The following is a 21,847-nucleotide window of genomic DNA, read 5'->3' on the forward strand; positions in this document are numbered from 1 at the left end:
ACGCCTGTCCGCCCCTTCACATCCCTGCTCTGCCCTGCCAGTCGTACACAGTGGTGTCATTTGTGTTCAGACGTAACTTGCATTGACTGGTGCGCAGTCTGTTGCTGAGCATGCGCAGAGCTATGTCACACACGATGCTGCGCACAAACGGACTTACATCCAAACATGACTCAGGCCCAATGTCTCCCCCTCTCCGTCCTCCTCTCTGCCCCTGTCTGGTCTTATGCTGCATTGTTATGTCACACAAATTGTCCTGTTACATGTATCCACACATTTATTATTCTGTCTATCTGTACCCATTGTTCTTCTCTGTAATACTTATGTCATTTTCTTGTATGTTCGAACTCCTTATATAAGATGCTGCCTTTTATAATGCTTGTGGTGCCTTATAAAAAAAAAATATATATATATATATATATTAGTATATTTAACAGTTTTTAATTCAAACAGCGAACATTACTGTGTATGACCAGGAACTTTCACATGGAAAACCATTGAATACCATCCAATGACGCCATTGAGCTCGAACACGACGGAACCTGTGTGCTTTGCGCCCGTTAGCTGTGTTTGAAATTTGATCTAATGTAAAAATCTAGAATCTATTGCAAAATTTGAACATGTTCAAGAACCACTTTGACAGTTTGAGTAGCTCTAATCTTATATATATATATATGTGTGTGTTTCTTACTTTCCTCCCACTCTCCCTGACAGAGCAGCGATATAACATCCGCCCTCTGCATTGTGAATTCATCGGACAGAGCGAAATAGGAAAGGATTTGATAGTTCGCCTTTAAAACCCCTGAAGTCATACCAAGGACGTCTATCAATCATTCTGCCCCAGTGACGCCAAGAGAAGATGACAGATGTGAGAATCAGGAGCCTGGCTGGAAAGCCGATGAGGTTTATTTACCAACGTTACATCTTGGGGTAAATTTGCACGAAACCACAGCAGCCAATCAAACTCTTGCTTTTATTGTCCGTCTCACCCTGGTCACATAAAAGCTAATCGCTGATTGGACGCTCTCTGTTATTGAAAACTTGCATCTAAATGCTATGTTAGTAAATTTATGAGTTATCGGGCAACCAAAATTCAGAGAGATTAAGACAGATAAAGGAAATGGACAAAAATGTAATCGATACAACGCTTAGGGGGTCTATCTATGAAAGGACCAAGAGCCGCGCTGCAGTGACGCCTGTGAGCGGAAGGGTGGTTTAACGAAGTTCCTTTGAACAGAAAAGCCTATTGAACAAGTATGGCGTCAGTATTCTTAGAACAACGCATTATTTAATACAGTAATGTTTAAAAACATACTTAATTATTAAAATAAAAAATAGCATTTAGTAATAAATCATATACAAAGTTGTTTATACGTCATTCTGTTTGTGGTTTGTTTTTTAAATTTGATTTTTTTAACAAATGGAACCAAAAGGCCAAATCTGGGCTCTCAGTCCCATGCTGTAAGGCTGAGTCAGCACGCCGCTTCTCGCATGCCCACAGGGCCAGTGATTGGCCCCCTGGCTCTTGGCTCTCATGTATCGCTGGGGCACCTGGGTAATGCATTATAAAATAAATCCTATTCATAGATGCGATGGGGGTATTACGAACGTCTGCGCCCTTAGTCTATCAGTTGAGCTGTTTAAGGCTAAAACAGGAAAAAAAAAAATGTCTGTAGCCGGTTATCTAGAATTACAATTACTTAGCATGAAACAGGTAATAATTAAAACCATTTTTGGCAAAATTATTAAGACAGCTGTATGGTAGGACATTCTGAGACTTGTAGTCCCACAACGGCTGGAAGGCCACTACCAGGAAGGGAATGCTGACTAATCAGTGTGATTTATCTGCATGTGAAAGCTGTCCCCATCTGTGACTCAGTGTCATTATATACAGCAACATGATCCGTTGCTAGGAAGCCTGTCACCCTGAAACACGAACCGGAGGGGCTAATAAGCAGCTTTCTCCCTCTCGTCTCCAGCACCGAAGTGGTCGTCCGGAATTTGCACGCCTCGCACTAATCTAAGATCTGCTATTTATGTGCCACAAATTAGAAGCCGACGATAAATTTAGCTGCCCACCTGCATGTCACATGATAGGAAGGAGAAGGGGAGGGGGGCACACATCACCCAGACGTACGGCATCCTTTCTGATGCCATGCTGAGTGCCAGCTCTGGAAGAGCCGTGTGCCACTGATCAGGAAGTGATCGGTACGGTCCCGCCGCGGGACGCTGCAATTAGCTGGAATGTAACAAAGATGTCTGTGAACGCCGGTGATACTACGACCGTTTACTGGTGACAAGTGAGGCGCACGGGCCGTAGGACAAATTGTCTATGTGACCTTCCCAACCATTAACCTTCCTTGACCTCAATTATTGCTGCATTCTGTGTTTATTCCATCTCACTTCACCCCTGTATGCCTGTAATCCCCGGCACTGCGGACAACAAGACTAAACCGATCCGTGACCAAACGCCGGCCGCCAGCTCTGTCTCTGAGGGGTCGATTTATTAAAGGGCGAAAAGCTCTATTGCCAGCGGAAATGGGTGTTCTATACTGCCAGAGAACACTGCTGGTATCACAGCTGCCCGGTGAGAAGTTTCTGCAAAATTGGGGCGATAAGGGATTTTTAAAAAAAGGAAATTAAAAAACAACATTTTCTCCGACAATGGGGTCCTCTAGATAACTAAAGTTTGATTGAACCCAAAGAAAACGGAAGTCTATGCAAATTTTATACCCTCCAGATATTAATCTCTATTCCTGCCCGCACCTCACTTTATACCGCGTCCCGACCTTTGTCGCTGCCCTGTATGCTCCCTCAGAGTGCAAGTAACACGAACCTTGTTGCCCATCGGTGTCCTACCAGTAGCCCCTCTCACCGACCTTCCTTCCTCTCTAGGACGACCAATGTAGACCCTGACCTTGTCTTACATTCTAGCCCTGACCCACAGACGAGTCTGCTCTAATAGGGTCCATTCACCCTCTTCACTCCGTTACGCTATAACCCAAGTTAGCAGCGACTTATTAAGTAATAGTGTTCATCGATATACTGCAAGAGTCGCCCTGTAGACTGGTGGCGAGGAGAATCGCCACAGTGAAGAAGACAGAAGACCCTTGGTACATATCACCTTTATACCTAATCGCTGGGAGGTGGTCTCTGCCTCACAGAGCCGGTCCTAGATATAAACAAGACATTAACCTCTTCAACATCACTGCGATCTAATTAGGTAAAATGGGCTACGTTTACCGTGGCAATATACAATACAATTACCAAAAAATCCCACCGTTACGCTCCACACACCCAATCATTCCACAACTCATTAACCCCAGTCATCGGGGAACCTGCGTCTTATTAGGCCTTAAAGAGCTGATCTACAGCATAAATAGAGGGGTAAGAGCTTAAACATTCATTCAGAATACGGCACGGATTTACTACAGCGAGAATACAAGTTACTATGAAATGCCGTCTACTTTACCACTGTGATCCTATGTAATATTTCAAGCAATGTACTGCAATAATTTACTATTGAATAATGATGAATATTGTCACATCAGCTCTCCATAAAAAAACAACACATTTTTTTTATATTATTGTGCTATATCACTGTAATTTTATATATGTGGACTGAATTTATGTTTAAATATACCGGATCATCATCTTCTGATGCACAACCCGTCTGGTTTACAAACATCTCCAAATATAAAAGGCAGAAGCACATACAATGCAGTAATACAAATAAATGACTATTATACAGAAAATAAAACCCTTTGTATATTTCTGGAAATACGTGTCCAAGCGTATTAATGGCGTCTCCCCTCCTCGCCCACTCCCCATGGCGTATAACGTCCTTTATGTGCAATGAGCCCCAACCGCAGGGAGAAAAGGAGATATCATGATAGATTTAACCCCACGAGGACAGGCGGCAGCGCAGCCAGATTAGAGCAGATACTGTACGCTGGGATTTGCCCTTATCTCACCAAACACCTCAATCTGTCCAATAGGTGAACCTTATCAGCCAATCACAGCTTGCAGCCAGTCTGATTAATGGCGTGTCCGCTAGGAAACGCGGCGGCAGAAGGGATCTGCCAAGGTCTGGACAGATTACACAGCCCAGGAACAAGACAGCGGAAAGGCAGCACTGGGGCGGACGGGAAACATACAACATGGACCTTAAACTGGGGGGTGGGGGGACAAACTGGGGCCAGGTATCAGCAGACTGGGACATCTGCTATAAACTGCTGTGGAGGAGAAGAGTTTGTAGTCTGAACCAATGTTCCTCAGACAGAAGGGATTTGGGTATTGGGCCTAAATGTCTGCCCCCACTGTGTATAGGTCGTGGATCCGTATAAGCGAATACGCAAATAAACAGCGATGTTTTAAATACAAACATTTAATTGTTTCCCAGTAACGGAACAATGAAAACAAAGTAGCTGCTAAAATGCTGATATATTTTATCAAGAATATCAACTCATGATTGCCAGCTCCAACTTAAGTAGCTTATACCGACTACAGTACGACTCTGCAGCCCCTCTTGCAATAGTTTTAGAGCTAGAAAATGATGTCCAGAGATTTTACGGATATTGCTGGCGCCATGCACTAGTAGTACACAGCGATATATATATATATCGGTTCAACGCAAACTGCAGCTTTCATCGCCACACGTGCTTGCTGCTATCTCGCAGTGGCGTACCAACCGCATGCCCAAATTATGCCACCAGCAACTCAAAGTTACAAGTGTCAGAATCATAACTAACTAGAAACAATTAGATATACAAAACAAAAGTTACCGGCAAGAAATTATGGGTAGGTGTGTAAATGGGCAAAGCAGTCTTGTCCAATAGTGTTCTCTCCAGAAAATTTTGACAGCCGAGTGTCATTAAGAAGCAGCCGGGTGGTATTAAGAAGCAGCTGGATGGCATTAAGAAGCAGCCGGGTGGTATTAAGAAGTAACCGGGTGGTATTAAGAAGGAACCAAGTGGGGGCAGTTGTAATACTTTGCAATGATAATGAAAAATGTTGGAGGTTGTTGCCCACACCTGCCAGGATGGTCAGACTGGTGGTCAATGGTCTAACGCACACTGCTGGCTGTAGTGCTCACATAGTGCCTGTTCTAATAGGAGAAACAATGGTTTATTCTATTATAATAGGACTCTGTTGGGGTTCCAAGAGTTGGGTGGTAAATAAAAACAGCCGGGTGTAGCCCCCGGAAAACAGGTGCTGGGGAGGAACACTGTAATACTGCAATGTATACCCTACTTTATTATTACCATTTACCTGCATAGCGCCCTGCATACTTCGAGCGTTGTACAAACTGGGAACAAACACAGCCCACGTTTAGGCAGATCATCCCTTAATATAAAAGTGCAACTGACCTTAAAAAAAAGTCAGTCCGGTATTTAGATATACTCTTAAACATTAATATGGTGATATCTGAAGACTCGTTATCCAGAGAATTCCAAAAACCAGAAAGAAAATAAGTAACCGCGGCTTTGTGGTATAACGTCCGATAGACAGACGTGAAGATATATAAAGTGCTTATAGGCCTTAGTATTATATATTTCACAATGTCATGGGTTGCAGGAGAAAAACAAAACACAACATACAAGTTGACAGGTCATACAGGAGGCTGTTGGGTGTTACACAGAGAGAAAATAAAGATTGTGGAATGTAATAATGGCTGCGATATTCTGTGCCGTGAAGTCTTCTCGCCGGTCAGCGGCCCATCACCCTCGGGACGCTCTCTTGCAGGGAACGCTGCTGCAGAGACTGATTTAGTGCTAATAAAAGGATTAGAGCGGCTTCCTCCCTCCTCCACCCTCTGTCACCCATAAGAGTCACCTCAAGGGAGAAGGAATCCAATCAAGATCCGCCGCCGTCTCCGGGAACCTCGCAGCCCAATGCAGGGCGCAGATTGCCAAAGAGGCCGCTACCAGCGCCGGGTGCACATTAATCACCACCCAGGGGGACAGGTCCCAGCCAGATTCATTTGTCAGAACCCGCTTCACATAAGTTATTGCAGACACATTAGCATCTCATTTGCATGTCATTAGTGCACAGAGTGTTGGGTGTTTGCGGGATGTCGAATGAACTGCTCGCAGCGCCAAAAAATACTCTGTATCTGAAATCTGAGAAAGAGGCGGAGGCTGAATGAAACATCTAAATCCCCCCCCCCCCTCATGGGTGTCTGTGTGATTTAATAGTGCTAAATCACTGCATTACTCCATGTAAGTGCTGCTCTCACTTAACCTCCCCCAAAATGTCCTTTTACAGCATCACATAATGTGTCCTGATTATTCCATATAAATCCAGGAGAGGCGACCTTTGACCCTCCATTGTGTCTAAGCCTTTTACATATTTAACTCCATAAAGCAGTTAACTCCATATAACCTCCCGCGCGGGAGTTAAAATGTTGTACAATTAAGAGCTATTCAATCAAAACATTATAAACAAACTCAGCAAATTATTTTCCAAGACCTGGAAACCTTGGGCAATCCACAATAGCATTAATTTGCCCTTGACTCTTTAATTACCCTCCTTCACCCCCAAAATGACATAATTTAAAGACTGCCCCCCACCCCCCCCATGAGCTTCAACGCCCCCCCCCCCTGATGTCCCATCCCCCATTCCTCTGTTTTTCTTTATAGAAACCCTGGTGGACAATCCCATAGCGACCTTCGTTCATACTCAAACATTCAGGACCATATTTTTGCAAGGTTTGCATGTGATGTATCCCTGTCACCTGCTTGTAGTCAATCTTTGTGTGATTGTTTGACCTTAGGACCCCTCCATATAATTCCATCTATCTCTAACGCCCAACTCCTCCCATTCTGCAACTCCCAGAGCATAGACGAGAAGCTGGCGCTCCATGTCGCCAAGCTCAAAAGGCTGGAAGAGTATTCTGGGACTTGTAGTTCCCCTGCAGCTGGCGGGTCCTACGAAACCAATTTCTGGATGTGGCAGGATCTGAGTAACACACAGAACAAGTTTAGGGGCCAGTGAACCTTTTCTCCTATACGGAGGCAGAGAGCGGGTTGTGATACGGACCCTGTGATCTCAGCAGAGGAGACGAGAAGTCTTTAAGTGTGATACACCAGGAAGGTCCTGATGTGACGTTAATATGCTCCTCTTAATTAAAATAATAAACAATGTATCAGTGACAGTGTGACACTATCCAGAGGAGTTCTCTGCAGGCGGGGCGCTCATACATAATTCATGAGAGGCGTCCTTATTATGCAAATTCACTAAAAGACACAACATATGTTTCTTGTAGATGTGAGGGGGGGGGGGGGGGGGAGGATGTTGCACGGATCTTTGGTCAGATGAACCAAGTGCGTTTGGAGCGGAGGGGAACAAAAATTAAATAGTAACCATATAGATTTTTTTGCATTAAATCTTCCCAAGACCCCTTTGATATAATACAACAATCGTACATTCAAGAATAACTCCAATGAAACACTTATAACAACGTCTCTAAGTACAGTGATGATCGGACCTCTCTATCCAGCATGAGCACATTACACAGTAACACAGACCTTATAGAACATGTGATGGGATTAACACAATAAACAAGTTCAATAGCATGACGCTGCAGGGTTACTGATAGGGCTAATTGGTCGTTTACCATGGTAATCCTATGACGTTTTCCATAATGGTTTTATTCAACGCTGACATCTCTGAATAATGGATATCAATTAGATTATATTACTGTGCACACCAGACGAAATTATATATATATATACACACACACCAATGACTAGGAAGTCAGATACTTTTACAAACATCAACACAGATTTATCTTCTTACAAAAAGAGAGATTGTTATGAGCTTGTGAAAAGACAACCCTTAACAATATAAGGGGCATATTCAATTGACGGCGGGACCGCCGAAAATCCCGCGCTCCAAAAATATTACCATTAATACGGTAATATCTCGCTGGATTTCAGCTCGCAGCTCCCAGGATTACAGTATTAACGGTAATATTTTTGGAGCGCGGGAATTTCGGCGGTCCCGCCGTCAATTGAATATGCCCCTAAGAGTTATCCAGATTACACCAATCTGATTTTATATGTAAAACTCATCCGATAAGAGCCAAATCTGTTGACCAATTATTGTTTTATTTGTTTTGCTGTGTTAATTGGTCACTTTATTAAATAATGTTCTTAGGCATATCTGTTTTCAATTATTATTTGGTGCTAAATAGTGAAAAGAATACCGAAAAATTACTAAGAGCACCTAAAAAATAATGCACTGGCCAATCCACATCTGCTCGGGTCAATTCGAATGAAATGTAAATCCAGTTGATGGTCACATCTGATCTAATCCCACTAATGGTGCCAGGTAGGATCTATTGGACAAGTGATCTGCCCAGAGAACCAGCTGCTTGGCAATTGATGTGACCAGTCGGATTTGCCAGTAATTGCCCCCTTTAACTGGTACATCCTACCACCAGAATTTAATGCTATGGGGCTGTAGACAGGATACAGTTTTGGGCCTCCTTCCCTCCCTCCGTTTATGTCATAAAACACAGATAAAGTTGGGTTAAAGTAATGTGGATCATCAGAGACCAATGGGTCATAGGCGAGAGCCTAACTTGTGATCCGGCTCTGCCCCAATGTTGGCATCAGATGGCATCATACAGTGAGCAGATGTAGAACGGACGACCACATCCAGACAGACGTACTTACCCCCTGTAGCTGCTGGGCCCCAGCAAAGTTCCTCATAACCTGGTGAAACTCTCGCTCCAACCTCGTGGACCAATACTGCATCCTGAAAGAGATAACAGGGGGGTCAGGCAGGACTATATGAGCCATCCGGGAGTGCAGAGGTAGATGGGGCAAACAGAAGACAGAAGGGAGGTAACCGGGGCACAATACCTAGACAATGAGCAAGAGAACAGGATATAGCTGGAGTTTTATACATAATATCCCCAAATCCTGCACACGGTCATTCAGCGACATAACAAATGGTGAGAAATGACTGCACCGGCGAGGATCCGAGCGGGGCGTAAAACACATGCGAATAATGAAGTCCCATTAATAGAGGCTGCTTTAGCCTCATTAAACACTAAGCACAGACCTGTCCCCTCTGCGCCTCCTTTATCAATGTAAACGAGGACATCAGGCTAAATCAATAGGGTATTATCAGCAGTGTAAAGTCGGTATCCGTGCCACAGGGCGACGTCCGGCCCGTGTCTCCATCACTCAGCGGCAAGACACATGCACCGCGTAGCAGTATTAACCCTTAGAAGTCTGCAAGGTGCATACAGAAGGGACAGGAAACCTCAGAGGAGAAGACACCAACTTGGAGATTCTCAATATATAGGACTTTAAAGAGCAGCAATCGTTGGCCTAGACCAATAGCTCTCCTGTCGTTGTAGAACTACAAGGCCCAGCACGCCCAGTTCCACACCAACTGGAAAGCCACGGGTTTCCACCTCCGTTGTAGATCATCTTGTCTACAGACACAATGCTCTAGTTAATTTTATATTGGTCATTGATCCAACAAAGGTTAACATTTACATCACAACTGTTGCTGACATACAACGATCATGATGCTTAGCAACAGCTGAACCGCATAATATTGTCCAACCAACGCTCTCCCAGTTATATAGCTCCCCATCTCCGTATTAATTCCTGCCCGCCATGATGTCATACACCGCTACGCAGCAATAAATGGGAGTATGCCCACGTTCATTACGGCATAATTGATCTAATCCGATTCTAGGACAAGCAGCGTTTGCATTAACCTCATCCTTGCCGTGAGTCTCCGGGCCAGCCCTGAAGGAGTTAACGGCTCACATGACATTATGATCTCTTTTCTAGTTAGAATAATGGCTTCTTTCACAGGCTGACAGATTGGAAATTACCTGTGAAATATATTTCCCCAGGCGCACAATCGGCAGCCATATAAATTACCCAGTTTAATGGCCTCTGGAATTTTTCTCCCACTATTGGACGCGCTAAATCCCTGTCAGGGCCCCCCCTCTCCCAGTGTACATACGTGTCCCCAACACGCCGCTAGGAATAACAGGAATTGTCGTAAGAACCCAAACAGCACCCACCCACCACAACAAAGCCAAAGTTTACTTCCCGCCCGGGCCCCCCAGAAATTCCAGACCCAATGTCATTTCCTGGGGTCTCTGTTTGGAGATCAGTTCTGTTCCCGCTAATTATCTGTGTTGTTTCTAAATTTATTGCATTGTTTACCCCTGTGACCATTTAAACAGTGTAGATCACATACATGTATACTTAGGGGGGAAGTGGTAATGAGGAGAAGTACAATGAATTATGAGACAGTAATTTGGACTCATAGGGAACAGTCAGATTCCCAATCACAGGACATATAACACAGTTACATACAATACTTTAGTAAGTTATGCAGATATTCGGAATAACAAGATAATATCAGAGTCACTGGGACACAAATAGACCAAATTCCAGGAATGTCGGTGACGTCAGGAAACTTGGGACAGATTTACAGGTTGCTACGACCCGATCCTGATAAAGCAGCTTCTAAATTTAAGCCGGCTGAACGGGTCCCCTATAAATAAGTTACATAGATAGCGAGGCTGAGAAGCCTCTGTACAGCCCGGCTGCGGCGATGTTAGCGCTCCTGTGGTATAATTACTAGAATCAGGTCATATGGTGACTGATAATAAAGTTTGATATCTGGGGGCTTGGGAGGGGGGGGGGGGGCGACATAAATTTGGGGGGTTGTCCAGATGTAGATAACCCCCTTTTAAGAACGCACCTGTAAATAAAACAAACCTTCCTTATAGCAGTACTGTCCCTATTTTATCCTGGGCTCTGGGAATGAGGCACAGACATAAATCCTGTCAGAAAAAGTCGTTGTGGGTTTAGGAGCTGACACTCCGACCACAGTATGATGTACATGTAAGCGTGGAGATGCGATTAGTAACATTACACTAAGTATGTGAGAGATGAATCACACAGAATCAGGAACCCCCCCCCCCCAACACTTCAATGTGTCAGTTTATCAGATTGCAGGAAATGGCTTTGTGGCGGTAATGGCGTTAGATTGTTATACACCGTGGGACACCGGGAGAAATCTGCGCCTGCTTTCACCATTCAACTCCCAGCAATTTCACATTACAGCCTTCAGCATTCATTACCTCAGAATAATGACAAAATGGGAGCCTCACACAAAACACAGATCAGGAACCAAGGGGCGGCCATGTTGGATCCCAACCTCTCCCCTCACCACGGCAACCTTGTGTTCAGCACACACAAATAAATACATATATATATATATATACACACACATATATATATATACATATACACTGCACTAAGACACTTGACTCATCTGACGCTCCAGGCAATCCTCACAGGCTGTAGGAGGTCCGAAAAAGCAACAACAGGAGCCGCTTCACTGTGCATTAAAAACAGACCATCAGATTAAAAGCAAAACTCTTATCAACAATATGAAGCTCCAGCAAAGTCACACCGCCAAACAAACTTCAGCAGAAGTCACAGCAGAGCGGAACATACAACACCACAGCTGAGTTTCACTGCGTTTCTAGAACTGCGCATGACGCGTCTCCACGCGTTTCATCAACAGGACTTCGAGCACATACTCACCTCAAAACAACACACTGGGGTTCTCTGAAACAAATACATTGATGTGCACAAATCACACTTCGTTCTGGACAAAAATCTTCAATCTATATTGCCCTTGCACCACTTCTTATGATGATATTGCAATGCTAATCCCTCACCTCTGAGAACAACGGTAAGTGTTGTACTGGAGCATTTTTAATTATAAGTACAGTCTGTGTCTCATGTCGACAACACTTTAGTCCTGTACCAGGGTTAATGAATGTGCTCACTGTCTGGTCACGGTGCCCACCGGCCGGAGGTTTCTAACCGTCGCTTCCTTACACATCAGTACAGTAACCCTGTGCGTGATCCGGGACAGTCAGTCCGTCTCCACATCACTGTCACCTCCTTATCACCGTTACTCAGAGAGAAAATGACAGGAGACTGTGCTGTTCTACATGGATAGCGGAGTCAGGAGATGGCAGGAACAATGCTATGGAATGTGACTGCAGATAACAGACACTTGGCTGACCTACAACTCCCATCATCCATGAAAGTGAGAGCTGTAATTCTGCAATAGCTAAAGATGACACACGGCTCTATAGTCACAATATCATCAGCTATTTCTATAGCGCCACTAATTCCGCAACGCTGTACAGAGAACTCACTCACATCAGTCCCTGCCCCATAGGAGCTTACAATCTAAATTCCCTAACATACACACACAGACAGACACACAGACTAGGGTCAATTTGATACCAGCCAATCAACCTACCAGTATGATTTTGGAGTGTGGGGGGAAACCGAAGCACCCGGAGGAAACCCACGCAAACACGGGGAGATCATACAAAATCCACACAGATAAGGCCATGGTCGGGAATTCAACCCCAGTGATGTAAGGCAGATGTGCTAGCCACTAAACCACCGTACTGCCCATATCCTATGTGCTTCCTAACAGCTTTGCTGAAAGGATTATCAATGAATGTATCACCCTAAAAGAAAAAGAGTATGAAACAGGGACAACAATCCCCATGATTAGAGAAAGCACCGCTTGTTGTACACATAGGAAGGGACTGTGTAACACCTTGGCCTGGAGAGATGAAATCCTCTGTCCTCACCCTTACCCACCTCCGCTTCTGCTACCATCAGGCCGTCTTTTCCCCTGGGCACCCTGGGGGCCCCATAGGCAGGGCCCAACAGAAAAAAAAAATCTATTCACGCATGTATCAAGGCACAGCTGAACAGCATGTTTTTTAATGTTTAAACACTATATTTATTTGTACCTGCAATAAAAATCAAACTTAATTTCATTGATAATTTACATTTTTATTCCTATATGTGGTTGTGTAGGTAGGGGCCCATGCACTGCTTTGCCCGGGGACCCATAATGTTAAGATGGCCCTGGCAACAATCACTGCAATTTACAACATGACAACGAACAGACTAGAAAGAAATACATATTACTACCCCACTACATACTGCCGCAGGCAATAAGTCGTTTTACCCCTTTAATAAGCCAAGAATTGCTTAACAGACGCAGAGGTATTCAGTGTGAGATCTGCAGAGCACGTATACAGCGTAGGAATACAGCTTATGTATAAAATCACAACATGTCACAGTGATATATGGTGCCGCATGATATAAATAAATATGGCTCTGCATGTTAGCAGCAAATATAGCATTACAATGTTTTAAATGCGTATGGCTCTGCGTGATGTAAACACATACAGCTTTCCGTTGTATAAATACATTCAGCTCAGGCAGACCTAAACTGTACGTCCTAGAATCGTCCTACAGCCTCATGCAAGTCCTGCGGCTGGAGCTGAAACAGTTAAGGTGCTCTAACAAGCCGGTGGGTGTCACAATCAGACAGACACGAATCTGCCGCAGACCATTACCAGACACTTGTGTCAACATCTCCCCGCCACAGAACCTAATACCCAATCGATAAGCTATGAACTGCTGCATGGCCCTGGGGACTGTAACCAGTTCCGTGCCAAAGTCTAGCTCGGTCTCTCTACACCGAAACAACTGGATAAAAGAGCCTTACAGCGCATGGGAATTTCCTCTGCCAGTTTAGTTGTTTGGGACAAAAGTGGTCTGACATTGTCGCAGGTGTGAAACAACTGGATATGATCAACCAAATTGTGACCTGATTTGGGCCTTTCTGAACATTTGTTTGGCAGGCGAACGCTTTGTCCTGTGTGGATATTCGCTGGCCAACACGCGTGGGGCTGTCTGCAATCTGCGCAACCAAATTGGCCGTAGCCCAGATGGCCACGTGCTGGCAGCGGTACAATGTTTACCGGTTGTAAGAGTGTCAGTCATTCTCTGCAGCTATTCTCTATAGTATTTCACACACCAATTCTAACGTTCATAGAAAATAAAGAGAGGTCCAAAATCTTCAGTTCTGGCACGTCCCTAAAACGTTTCATACATACTTGTGACGCTGTTCTCTTATTGTATTTATTCAAACTCGGAGGAGATTAAGTTCTGTGACGAACATTTGTCAGCTGAGCTCACACTTTGTACCACAGGCTTATGGTCTGTGACCCCCCCCCCCCCCCCCCATAGCCAAGTTACATGTATGAGATATCTGTTTAATGTGAACAATAACGCTTCATCAAGTGCAGATCAATGCCCTAAGGCCTGGAGGGGCTAGACCAGGATTTAAACCCCACCAGGGTCCTCTAAGCCAGTGAGTGCAGCATAGCACCAGTGCTGAATATACTGTAAATTTGCATCTGTTATTGAGGACAGCTGCGGCTAAGGTTAAAATCGCTTACAAAGTGGTATCAGTTGCAACCTAAATAGTATATAACACCCCCCCCCACCCACCCTCAAGATACAGGGAAGTGACAAGCTCCATGCCCCCCCCCCCCTCCCGCCTCCAGCTCCTAGCCATAGAGGGACACGTTTCCCAATTTATCCCTCACACTTTTATTTTTACTGGATCACAGACCCCACCCAGACGGAGAATATCTCCCACCCCCATCACAGGTGCAGACCAGCAACTGCTGGCATCTGTCATCCCGGACCCCTGTGCAAAGCATGGAGGGGAGGTGTTATTTACCAAGGGTAACGGAGGGGAATGGAAGAAAAGTGCTTTATTCTATGAATATCTTTAAAAATATGTTTTTTAACATTTATTCTATTTATTTTTTTTGTACAAGTCCGAGCTCTAAATTCCACTGCGCATGTGCGAACCGACTATCACGCATGTCACATCATACTGTCCCCACTAAGTTAACCCTGATCGCTCAGGTGCTGAATATCGCTCATTTTTGTATTGATAAATTGCAGCGATAGGATATTATTAAGCAGACCCCAAAGTGGTCATTGTGGGGGCGGAAGATCTTTGTCCTTGGGGGATATAATGAGAATCAGAGGTGTAAAACTATACTTTGTAGACATTAAAATGTGCCCCTGGAGGGGGCTGAGAACTATGGGGACACGTTATTTACCCCCACTTCCCCCATCTTACACCTTTACGGGGCAGAATTCGCTCAGAGATCATCCAATGGTACTTACATAATGGGCTTACTATACCTGGGCTAGAGGTAATTAGTAAAGATGTCAGATTCAAAGTGGTTCTCAAACTGATGCATTTGGTTCTACAATTTCAACATTTTGATATAAACTGCTGAACTTTCGATAGACGGGAACATTTCAGCACTGCGAGCGGTTTGGCGATTCCATAGCTACATTGTACGGTATTGTTAAAGGTTTTCCATGTACTCAACAACAAACTCAAATTTGGAATTAGAACATAGTAACATTCGGTGTTCAAATTAAAGAATGAAGCTGATAAAATACTATAATACGGAGCTATTTGAGCTTGAACAGGCACATGTTATATGTTAGGAGGCAACGTAATGATGGCAGGTATGCCACGACCCCCTGAAGTTTAGGAACGCAGGTCACATGACCTCTCCGCGCGATGTACGATTGTGGCCATATTTCGCACATCTCCGAACCGTCCTGAGCAGTCTCACTAGGCCGACACTCTGAAACTACTTCAGGCATTTTCAATCTACTAACTGGGCCCTTCAAATGACATATTAAAGCAATTTGCGGGATAATTAGTGCAGCACTTTTGCTACAATGATTATTTGATGTATCAGAAATTTCCAGTAGCTGAACCCTTACAAGGCTGAAAATGAGAACGTGTTAACTGATCTCTGGCAGAATGGAATAATAAGCCTACACGACGAGAGGTTCCTCGTTATCAGCTCTTATCTTTCAGATTAGAGAGAAATGCACCGTACCATCGCAATGTTGTATTAACCTGTACGTGATCTCTCTTAAAGGGAACCCGCAGCCTGTACCAGGCGGAGGCGGACATCTTGTGGGCTGAACCAGGATGTAGCCTATTAATTCACCCGGGACCGGTGGGTGCCTACCGACCCCCCTGTACCGATGTGAGGGCAGTGTCCCGGGAAGATGGAAGTTATATGCCCACTCACATGGTGATTCAGGGGTGGAAACAGCAGCTACAGACAGGTAATGATGGGGTCCCTGCGTGGGACACTAAAACAAAGCACTTTTATCGCTGAGTCCTTTTTCAAGTGCATTGTTTTTTACAGTGCTCAACAAACCAAATTATGAAGGTGAGAATAAACCCAAGAGGAGTAGTACTGTGCAATTGTCATCCCAAAAGAATGTTAACAGACACTAAGAATTACACCTGGCATACAGAACAAGAGCAGTGAAACTGAGCAGAGGCCCATAAATACATATACTGAGCCCGAGTCATTAAGGAGAGCAATGCAAAAAAAGGAGTAAGTTTTCTCTGGGACAAACCATGTTACAATTAAAGGGGTGCAAATTTGTTTATTATTTTGCACATAAGATACATACTGGCTGTTTTTTCACTTAGCACACAAATACTTGATATCATTATTTTTACACTGGAATTTAAAGTTGATCTAGGACATGCCCTATCCCAACTATAAATCTGCCATCATATTTTAAATTTACCTTCCCCTCCAATGCAACATGGTTTTGCCCAGGTGCAAAGTTACTAATTTTTTATGCTTTGCTCTCCTTAATGACTCAGGCCCACTGAGAATTGCAGCTGGCATATAGAGTAAGAGCAGTGATGCTGTGCAGTTGTCCAAACAGATAATGAGAATTGCAGCTGGCATATAGAGTAAGAGCAGTGATGCTGTGCAGTTGTCCAAACAGATAATGAGAATTGCAGCTGGCATACAGAGGAAGAGCAGTGATGCTGTGCAGTTGTCCAAACAGATAATGAGAATTGCAGCTGGCATACAGAGGAAGAGCAGTGATACTGTGCAGAGGTCCATACAGATGAGAATTACACCTGGCATACAGAACAAGAGCAGTGATACTGTGCAGAGACCCAAAATACAGATAATGAGAATTGCACCTGACATACAGAACAAGAGCGGCGATACTGTGCAATTACTGATATCTATAGAATAAGAACAGACACTGAGAATTGCACCCAGCATACATAACACAAATAAGTCATTCTTTGGAGATTCCACAACTGTGACACAGAGAAATAAGGAATGATCTAGACCAGTGGATTGCAAACTTTTTCAGTTCAAGGCACCCTTAGGGCCTCCAAAATTTTTCAAAGCACCCCTAAGCCAAAATAATTACCAAGTAGTCGTCCGCCTTGCTTACCACTGGCCCTGGCCGAGGCACCCTTGTTAGACCACCGAGGCACCCCAGGGAGCCTAGGCACACAGTTTGGGAACCACTGACCTAGACTCATCATGACACAGAACCCAGCACTGCAGTCTGAGGAATGAAAGAGTCTCGTTATTAATGTTCCCGTGTCCGGCTTTCCTGCCACACTGTAACCAGCGCACATTAGAGAGCTCAGAGGGACGTCTGGGTTACATCTCGTGTACCCAACAGGTCATGACATAAGAAATAATTATTGGTCAAGTGAATTCCATGATTCGTGAAATCCTGAGCACATGGAACGAGCAGAGCGCGGGAGGCGGAGGGTTAATACAGACATGGGGTTATGTCTCTTATATTTTTAGCAGGAACAGCATGCCCTGAATCCAGTAATAGTACTCCCACTACTGGGAGATCTCTCTGAGATTACTGTCTATTACAGGCCTGGATTCCTGCACCACTCTCAGTGGACGGTTTACCAAGCTGGCCGAAAAAACAGAAAAACCAAAGAGGGCCACAGTTCATACCGGAGATCAGCAGCGTACAGGCTGCCAGATACGTTACATGTGACAACGCAGTGAATAAAGGTTTCACAGCGCTCTGTGACATGGGCTGAGACTTCTTTACATTTCCCTGAGACCACTTGCGGCAGAACGCGGGGGAACGAGCTGACGATCAATCAGTGGCTCTGAGTGCAGAATGGTCTTTTCAATATAATTGTCCATTTCAGAATTTTTCTAAGCGATAATGGCTTCAGCATAAAAACCGTTTCGCCAAGAAGACATTTAGAAAGTAACAAAGGATATTAATGTGCTGCCACTTTATACCACTAGCATTAAACAACTGGCATCATAGCGAATGTGACATATAATGGAATTAAATATTGTAATGTACTAGTGTGCAGAGAGTATACCTTGTGGTTAGTGAGGGTGCATTATAAGTGGAGGCAGGTATTGTAAATGTAAGCACACATACTATATTTATATATATATATATATATATATATATATATATATATATATATATATATATATATATATATATATATATATATATACACACACACACACACACACACTTGTTCACCCGGGAGCAGGCCTTTGTATAAGCACTGACAGCATTGCACAGGGTGTTACTAAATACTGGCGAGCCCGTACAAGGCTTTACGCTCTGTGCCCACGTTGCATGAATCGTCCTAGGGGTATAGAGGCTGCCAGTCTGCTCTTGGCTTAAGCCAGGTTTCCATTAACCCGCGGATGACCTCTCAGCTCATATCACAGAGGGGGTGCGCAGCACGAGGGGGGGGGGGAGCGCGCCGTTCTCAGTACGTGATAGTGATCTCTTGAACCTGATTAGCAGTTTATGGTGCAGGACAGCAGATTGAGCAGAGCTTTCATCTGTCCGCCGTTACGATTGTCAAGAGGGAAAAGAAGAGGTGGGGGGGTGAAGGGGGGTGCGGTGGGGGGAGTGCGTGGAGGAAAGTTCTGCAGAGGCAGAGATAAAGCTGAAACGCGGTGTTCTGAAATTAACCTACTTCTGAGCTGAAAAGGAAATCAAGGACCTTGTTATGAAATGAGGTCCTCTAAAAGATGAGGGAGATACGAAACAAGAAAGCAGCCACAAAAGGCGATTTCCAGCACTAGAGTCCGAGCCGGAGGATTATCAGCGCCGGGCAATTCTCTGGACATGGGATCTGCGACGGGAGCTGCGGACATATGTGTCTGATACGCCGCCCTCCTTGGGGCCTCTCTGTATATTGGCTGAGCACCTACAGCAATCTGGAGACTTATATACAACAAAGACAAGAAAATACAGACAAAATCTTTCCTTAAAATCATTTCCTAACCAAACATAGCGTCTGCACTTGATGCAGAATAAAGTCTCTGGTTGTGATTCATTAAGGCACACAAAACAAAAATGAATTACATTTTTTTTAAAACACACGTGATTCTGGCATACGCACGTCCGCATTCAACTACAATCGGATCTGAAGACACATCTTGCCTTTAAAGCCATTACCGTTTTAAATTTCCCTTGCAAAGTCGCCAAATATCAGCGACTTGCACAATCCACAATTTATTTCCAGTAAAGGAGTTGTACAAAATGCCAGGAGAGAAGAGGTGTACAGTCACATAATGCCAGGAGAGAAGAGGTGTACAGCCACATAAGGCCAGGAGAGAAGAGGTGTACAGCCACATAAGACCAGAAGAGAAGAGGTGTACAGCCACATAAGGCCAGGAGAGAAGAGGTGTACAGTCACATAATGCCAGGAGAGAAGAGGTGTACAGCCACATAAGGCCAGGAGAGAAGAGGTGTACAGCCACATAAGACCAGAAGAGAAGAGGTGTACAGTCACATAATACCAGGAGAGAAGAGGTGTACAGCCACATAAGACCAAAAGAGAAGAGGTGTACAGTCACATAATGCCAGGAGAGAAGAGGTGTACAGCCACATAATGCCAGGAGAGAAGAGGTGTACAGCCACATAATGCCAGAAGAGAAGAGGTGTACAGCCACATAAGGCCAGGAGAGAAGAGGTGTACAGCCACATAATGCCAGGAGAGAAGAGGTGTACAGCCACATAATGCCAGGAGAGAAGAGGTGTACAGCCACATAATGCCAGGAGAGAAGAGGTGTACAGCCACATAAGGCCAGGAGAGAAGAGGTGTACAGTCACATAATGCCAGGAGAGAAGAGGTGTACAGTCACATAATGCCAGGAGAGAAGAGGTGTACAGTCACATAAGGCCAGGAGAGAAGAGGTGTACAGTCACATAAGGCCAGGAGAGAAGAGGTGTACAGCCACATAAGGCCAGGAGAGAAGAGGTGTACAGCCACATAATACCAGGAGAGAAGAGGTGTACAGCCACATAATGAGAGGATAGAAGAGGTGTACAGCCACATAATGCCAGAAGAGAAGAGGTGTACAGCCACATAATGAGAGGATAGAAGAGGTGTACAGCCACATAAGACCAGGAGAGAAGAGGTGTACAGCCACAATGCCAGAAGAGAAGAGGTGTACAGCCACATAATGCCAGAAGAGAAGAGGTGTACAGCCACATAATGCCAGGAGAGAAGAGGTGTACAGCCACATAATGAGAGGATAGAAGAGGTGTACAGCCACATAATACCAGGAGAGAAGAGGTGTACAGCCACATAATACCAGGAGAGAAGAGGTGTACAGTCACATAATGCCAGGAGAGAAGAGGTGTACAGCCACATAAGACCAGGAGAGAAGAGGTGTACAGCCACATAATACCAGGAGAGAAGAGGTGTACAGCCACATAAGGCCAGGAGAGAAGAGGTGTACAGCCACATAATGCCAGGAGAGAAGAGGTGTACAGCCACATAAGGCCAGGAGAGAAGAGGTGTACAGTCACATAAGGCCAGGAGAGAAGAGGTGTACAGTCACATAAGACCAGAAGAGGTGTACAGCCACATAATGCCAGGAGAGAAGAGGTGTACAGCCACATAAGGCCAGGAGAGAAGAGGTGTACAGCCACATAATGCCAGGAGAGAAGAGGTGTACAGCCACATAATGCCAGGAGAGAAGAGGTGTACAGCCACATAAGACCAGGAGAGAAGAGGTGTACAGCCACATAAGACCAGGAGAGAAGAGGTGTACAGCCAGACATGGCCAGGAGAGGTACACGGTATATACGCAGTCACTCTCTGCATTCTCCCCGTGTCTTGCTTTTCTCTGGCATGCAGAGTACAGGTGGCAGGAATGCTAAGAGGGAGCTGAGCTGCCACAGAGCTGAGCTGTGCTTTGCACTCAATTAAAATGGAGCTATTGGCTGGTACTTTATAGCTTAACGCTGCTCATGCACAAGGCACCTAGAAAGATAACACATCACCTTGTAAAACAGGCTGTCATCATTAGGCCGATACACACAGAGCTTTTAAGGAAATCTCCATTAAACAGAGCTACTCACTGTGTTTCTGCCCTCCACATCGGGCTGCTGAGAATATAGGTTTATTAATCTGTCCCAAACTCATCTCAAATCATATATAATTCATAAGACAACCAAACTCTTATTGAGTATCTATAATTGTGATGACATTATCTCTACCGAGCTTCCGAACCATAACCTCATACCACCCCGAGTCTCTAAACTGCCAGATCTTGCCATCTGAGCCTCTAACCCACCGCGTCACACTAATCTGAGCCTCTGAACCCCCCCCCCCCCAAACCCCTGCACTATGCCAAACCTCTAACCCACTAACTCACACTAATCTGAGCCTCTGAACCCCCCCAACCCTCGCACTATCCCAAACCTCTAACCCGCTAACTCACACTAATCTGAGCCTCTGAACCCCCCCAACCCTCGCACTATCCCAAACCTCTAACCCGCTAACTCACACTAATCTGAGCCTCTGAACCCCCCCCCCCAAACCCCTGCACTATGCCAAACCTCTAACCCACACTAATCTGAGCCTCTGAACCACCCCAAACCCCTGCACTATCCCAAACCTCTAACCCAATAACTCACACTAATCTGAGCCTCTGAACCCCCCCCAACCCTCGCACTATCCCAAATCTCTAACCCACTAACTCACACTAATCTGAGCCTCTGAACCCCCCCAACCCTCGCACTATCCCAAACCTCTAACCCGCTAACTCACACTAATCTGAGCC

At 44.9% G+C, this 21,847-nt stretch overlaps 1 protein-coding gene across 2 annotated transcripts in view; it reads right to left on the bottom strand.

Annotated features, from left to right (window-relative positions):
* Positions 1-21,847, bottom strand: part of CACNA2D2 (calcium voltage-gated channel auxiliary subunit alpha2delta 2) — a 138,543-nt gene that overhangs the window by 107,570 nt on the left and 9,126 nt on the right. For both annotated transcript variants that reach the window (XM_075183841.1, XM_075183840.1), the window contains exon 2: positions 8,679-8,760. In XM_075183841.1, the coding sequence (XP_075039942.1) occupies positions 8,679-8,760 (82 nt within the window). The remainder of the gene's footprint in view (positions 1-8,678; positions 8,761-21,847) is intronic.

Source organism: Mixophyes fleayi, chromosome 8, assembly GCF_038048845.1.
Source record: "Mixophyes fleayi isolate aMixFle1 chromosome 8, aMixFle1.hap1, whole genome shotgun sequence".
Lineage (NCBI taxonomy): Eukaryota > Metazoa > Chordata > Amphibia > Anura > Limnodynastidae > Mixophyes > Mixophyes fleayi.